Here is a 6155-nt window from a genome sequence, read left to right as displayed (position 1 = left end):
CAAGGAAGAACCTTTGAAGAGGTACTACTATGAGCTGAACTCCTTAAAACCAAATCCTTCTAAAACACAGGTCTGTGCATTCCACCTTCACACACGACTAGCAAACCGCAAACTTAAGGTCGCCTGGAACGGAGAGACCCTTGAACACACAAATAAACCTGTGTACCTTGGAGTCACACTCGACAGATCTCTAACCTACAAACACCACTGCGGAAAAACCCGTCAAAAAGTGGCTGCGAGGAACAATATATTAAGAAAACTGACCCACAGTAAGTGGGGCGCTAAACCTGATGTCCTAAGAACGTCGGCACAAGCGCTATGTTTCTCCACAGCCGAATACGCCTGCCCTGTCTGGTCAAGATCGGCGTATGCCAAAAAGGTCGATGTAAGCCTCAACGAAACTTGTAAACTTGTGACAGGGTGCATGAACTGTACCAAGCAGCAGGTTTTCACAGTCCTAACTCACGTAGGGAGGCACATGAATTCAGCGAGAAGTTTAAAAAAACATTCGACAATCGTCATCCACTTTTCGGGCAATACCAAGAATCTAAAAGACTAAAATCCAGACGACGATTTCTCAGCAGCCCCCTGGATGAACCATCCACAAACTATCCTCTGTCAGAAAGCCTGCCGAGTGGTGCCTGGTTCAACTTTAAAACCTGGAGAATGTTGAACCGCATAAGAACAGGAGTTGCTCCGGTAAAAACCAATCTGATCAGATGGGGCCTTGCGCAACCAAATGACGACAAATGCGACTGTGGGATGATACAAGATATGGAACACCTTCTAAAGTGCGTTAATTGTCCTGCACATTGTAACTCTAACGATTTATGGCAAAGCAAACCCGAAGCATTGGACGTGGCTCAATATTGGGCCGAGAAAATATAGAATGTTCCGGACACGAAAAAGTAAAGTCCGCAGGAAAATTTGTGTTTTCCGTGGTTCACAGTAGCTTTTTAAAGACAATTTTTTTTCTAGTAACTGATTTCAGCTAAACGAAAGTTGACCCTTTTTCTTCTATAATATCTATTTATTATATCACTCTATCGGGTGCGTCTCAGAGGTGGCTCACCTCTATAACTTTTTTATTCTTTCAGAAAAAAAAAGAGATTTAGTATATTAGTATACGACATAAATTAAGATTGATTGGCGTATTCAATTATTTTCGGTCACTTTCTCTGTTTTGCCGGAAATGACTAAAACTTTTGATTTTTAAATGGCACCCTCGGTATTTTTTTACTTTAAGTATTCGATATAAAATAACACTCTGAATAGAATGACATATCATATGTCAACTTTTGACAATCTCGTTTAAAAAATTGTATTTTAACTTTCAATCTAGCTAGAGTAGGTATCATGGCTGTGTTAAAAACGCTCATTTTTAATCAAGAAGCCTTGAAAAAATAGATTTTATCGTCTAATGTTTTTAGTGTCTTATCCTGGCTGATTAAGAGATGCCCAAATTTTTAATATAATTTTTAATATTTTTTTTTTTCAAATGGAACGAGGGTGGCTCTTTACCATATTTGGAAAAAGCACTTTTTACGAATAATTTGGTATCACGTACACACTTGGTATTTCGAGTCAAATTATCGTTATAAACCACATGTTACAATTTCAAATAAAACATATACGAAAATGTCAAAAGTTGACATGTGATATGTCATTCTATTCAGAGTATCATCACAGTATCATTTTTTTTCGAATAAAGTAAAAAAATACCGCGGGAGTCATTTAAAAAAGTTGTAGTAATTTCCGGTGAAACAGGAAGTGACCAAAAACAATTGAATACGTCAATCAATCCTAATTTATGTGACATAATAACATATCAAATCTGTTCTTTAATCTGAAAAAATAAACAAGTTATAGGTAGGTGTGAGCAACTTTTGAGACACACCCGGTATATCATGTATTTTGATATCAGTAAATGCATTAAATAAAATAATAAATAATCAGGCTATATAATTACTGCACTAGATGATGCAATTATGTTAATAACAACCGTTTTATTTTTGTTACATGACTAATCATTAATTAAATTACTATATTAATTTTTTCAATCATTTCAAATTCAAAGGAACTTTTTATATAATGATTTTTAATAATAAATATTTTATTTTAATTCAATAGCAATTAAGATAATTTTATAGACATATTATTACGTGTTAATATGTTACAAATTATATTCTTCGATCTATAAAAAAGTAGGATAGGTTTTTTTTAAATGAAAATACCATATATAAAATAATAAAAATGTATTTTTTATTTATTTTTTCAATATTATTTTCTTTCAATATAAAAAAGCTCTGTACAGACGTCTGTACTATCACACTCGCCCTAAAGAAAAAACATTTAAACTACAATCTAAAAACGTACAAAAATTCTAACCTTACATTCTTGTCAAATTACTATTTGACCACCATACACATATGAGATCAAATTACAAATTTATGTTGTACTAGAAATCGGAAAACTTAAAATACTGGGCTTCATTTATATAATATAAATCGGCATTTAGTCCGAAAACTTGAAATTTTCCGATTCCCTTTTCCATAATAAGAACCTAAGAAATAATGTTTAATAAAAACCTAATATCACAACGAAAATAAAAAATAATCTTGAACAAAATAAAATAATCAAAAAAAATGAAAAATACTAAAAACTGCTTTCAACGTAATAGAAAAGAATTACATTCAATTATCACAATTTCAAACGGATTTTCTATGAAAGCCCGTTGAAAGTATTCGAGCATTCGACATAACTCGATCGTCACAGAGAAAAATCAAATTGTTAATTTATTATTGCTGATTTTACACCTAAACTCTAACAATGTCTGAAACAAAAATACTTTTATCACTGAATCTTTTATAAACTATATCTTAAAATAACGAAAGGCGGACGTATAACATGATCGAAACGCGCTTTAGAGGCCTACAGAAAAAAAAAATACGCACAACGCCTCTCTGTAAAACAGAGCGCGTTTACTACATGCCACGTCCGCCCTAAATTCAAAGAGAAAGTTCAAAAAAATATAAACAAAATGACTTATTATTATAAATAAAATTCATATTTCGCAACATAATATAGTACGCGATGATATATATATATATGATATACTTTTCAAAATATTATCACTGTGATAGAACCTCAGTCTTTCTATGTAGGTACACCGAGAAAATGATAAATTGGGCACTCTCTAATATAGAGAAGAGCGATACAACTTTTTGAGATAAAGTCTGTATTCAGAGCTGATCATTACAGCACTACCCCTTGTGATTTTCCTGTAACAAAAGAAAACATATCATTAGTTATTGTATTTTTTGCAAATTTTGATTCAATCGAAAAAATGTATTATTTTTAATTTGATCAGACCAAAAAAGAACATTTTTAAAACGGAATTCTATGAAAATTTATGTAATTACTAGGCACCAACTATTCTGAATACTGAACCTTTATTACATGAATAAATTTCTTAAAACTTACTTTAAAAATTGGGGAAGAATATTGCTCCAACCCGCCGTGCTTTGTTTGAGGGTTAGATAGAGCTCAAAGGTAGATGGCGTTGAAGGATCGCAACGGAAGGTGCACAGCATCCGGTTGAACCCCTCGCCCTCGAAGTTGACGTAGAGGGTGCATCCGCGAAGGCCGCAGGGTTCGTTGTCGGCCATGCGAAAAATGTCTTGAGCTATTCTACGCGTGAGGCCGTTGGGCAAAAGCACCTCTCCCATGCTCAGATGGGTGTCTTTGGCCTCCCGAAGCTCAGCCTCTAGTCTCTTGGAGAGTGCCTCCACCACGGCCGGTTCCTCTGTAGAGTCGGGATAGTCATATTCCCAATCTATAACAAAGAGAACAGATTTTAAGTATACAGCAGATCACAACATTAACATTGTTTCATAAAGTAAAAAGTAAAGTGTTCCACAGTCCAAATAACTAAACAAATAAAAATTTAATGAAGCTTTTCAACCAAAAACAAATTTTCATTGTATCATAATCCCTAAGATAAAAGACTCTATATTAGGTGCCTATTTCTATAGTCTTATCTTAAGAAATCTTCTATATAAAATTCGATTCGCCATACGATTCTGTCGTTCAAATATTGACCTCGGACGAACACTAATATATTGAAGGATGACATAATATCTAAATAAACTTCCAGGAGAAACAGTGCGAATCGCTAGAACACCGCTGGGGGCTAGGGGGGATCCGCAGTCGACCAGAAAAGTTGTCAACGCATCAAGAGATCGTGCCTTTTTTATTCGCGGTGAAATCGACTCGGTGTTGCCGGATATTCGATATTTTCTTTAAAAAATCGTCCTTAATCGACGATTACTTTCCTAATGAAAAATGGCAACACGTCAAAGTAAATATTACCGTCAGTAAGAATATTTATAGCGAAAACAACAAATGTGTAAAAATAACTGATAAGGAGAATAACGAAAACAACGAACAAAGAGAAAATATTTGTTTGAGAAACATTTGGCAACGTGGCATCTCCAACTCCTGTTGCCAGGCGTGCGGCCAGAAGGTTACGCCGGGTCGGGCTCAGCTGATTATACGAAGGCGAAAACAACTCGTTTAGCGGGCAGCAGCAGTAACCAGCAGCGAATTGAATAGACCACGGCCTCGCTGAATATTGGGAAATTGTGAACGCTTCAAGACTCGTTTTCCGCGATTGCATCACGATAAAAGTCAACAAACTCTTGACTTAAAAACCTTAAGATATAAAAATTATTTGGTTTTTAAAAAAAAGGTTTGCTTTTAAAAACTATATAGATACTTTTAAGAAATATTTATATTAAAACTGAAAGAAAATAAGAGAAAAACTAAGAAAACTTTACTAGACACTTATTTTTCACTTGGGCTATTGCTATTTCAATCTCATTTTCTTAATAAAAAAAAAGCTTGTCATATACCTATTGGAGTAATTAATATTGAGATTCTTCCTTATTTTCAAAATGAGTCAGTAAAATCATCGGTATACTTACCAAATCATCTCCAAAAATCTCAACTTGCTCCATTAAAGTTTGTTTAATTTTTTTATTAAAATTAATAAGTAATAATAAGTTAAGAATTATAATAATAAATTAAGAATCCAAAACATCAAAATATAAATTTTAAATTCCTTAAGCACAATTTTTTTTTATAATATAGATATTTAAATTCTATTTCAATTTCGCAAAAATAGTCCTATTTGATAAAATTAATTTCTTCTGGTAGCTTTGCAATAACCCGTTTGTTATAAATACGTTCGACACAGCGCAGCGTAAAGAAAGAACTGCATCAATTAAATTTTACTAACCAACTCGTTAAAATGAATGAAAATGTAAAAAACGACTTACCTTCTTCGTTAGTGTAGGTTTCGTTAATAACCGGAAGAACTTCCATAGCTTCACTTAAATAAAAATCAACAAAAAACAACTAATATATCACACAAAGACCAATGGATGATGAAATTTTGAAGGACAAAAAACCGGCTACCGGCTTTTCTACTGCTTCCTCAAACAACCCGCTTCTCTTAAAGCTTCTGCAAAACTGTTTCTCGAAATCAGCTGAGCCGGCTTTATATAAAATCGCCTTCCCCACCGATTCGCTGTTGCCATCGGATGATTGGGAACAGGACTCGAACTGGCTCTCTCTGTCGTCCATTATGAGAGAGAAAGAGATGAATTGATAGCGGCAGGGTTTTATTGCCTCAGGCAACCGGCGAGGAACCGGCAGCCGAACGACGATCGGGCGTGTTCGACCGGTTCGTGTGCGTGCCTACGTGATCTGAAGCCTGTAGTTTGTAGATCGCTTAAAAAACAGATAATGTTTTTCTTTGTTTGGATGTGAGATGGTTTTTTAATTAATTCACCCGTTTGGTGCATTATTATGCGCAAGAAGTTCTTTCAGACGTGCTGTTTACAGAAAAGAATCGTACAAAAGGAGCTTTTTCTTTGTTTGTCGAGAAATTGAATGCCGGCAAGAACGAAAAACGGCGAAAATAGGTTTCTTTCGCCTAGAAACAAGACCAGTAGAAGCGACAAAGTGCCTGATATCGAATCCTATCGAATACTCGAGAATATGTATAAATTTACTTGGAAATTGATGAATAATATACGGCGATAAGATAACCCGGTTATATACGTGACAGACATACAGACGAGAGTCGAGTA

At 34.5% G+C, this 6155-nt stretch overlaps 1 protein-coding gene across 1 annotated transcript; it reads right to left on the bottom strand.

Annotated features, from left to right (window-relative positions):
• Positions 1-2863: 2863 nt before the first annotated feature.
• Positions 2864-5567, bottom strand: LOC115879264 (protein charybde-like). The gene is made up of 3 exons (XM_030895975.1): positions 5340-5567; positions 3484-3835; positions 2864-3281 (listed from the first exon to the last, which is right to left on the bottom strand). Exons 1-3 carry the CDS (start codon positions 5383-5385, stop codon positions 3197-3199), a joined length of 483 nt encoding a protein of 160 aa, XP_030751835.1. The 5' UTR covers positions 5386-5567; the 3' UTR covers positions 2864-3196.
• Between the last annotated feature and the right edge of the window lie 588 nt (positions 5568-6155).

Source organism: Sitophilus oryzae, unplaced genomic scaffold (genome assembly GCF_002938485.1).
Source record: "Sitophilus oryzae breed Bouriz unplaced genomic scaffold, Soryzae_2.0 scaffold_1576_pilon_pilon, whole genome shotgun sequence".
Classification (NCBI taxonomy): Eukaryota; Metazoa; Arthropoda; class Insecta; order Coleoptera; family Curculionidae; genus Sitophilus; species Sitophilus oryzae.
This window is presented reverse-complemented; position numbering and strand designations above follow the sequence as displayed.

What these genes read in the sequence shown, in the direction of transcription:
- LOC115879264 (XM_030895975.1), bottom strand. Translation starts at nt 5,385, where the DNA reads ATGGAAGTTCTTCCGGTTATTAACGAAACCTACACTAACGAAGAAG. An exon ending in AACCTACACTAACGAAGAAG is followed by an intron (nt 3,836 to 5,339) that starts GTAAGTCGTTTT and finishes TCTTTGTTATAG; the next exon opens with ATTGGGAATATGACTATCCC. An exon ending in ATTCTTCCCCAATTTTTAAA is followed by an intron (nt 3,282 to 3,483) that starts GTAAGTTTTAAG and finishes CTTTTGTTACAG; the next exon opens with GAAAATCACAAGGGGTAGTG.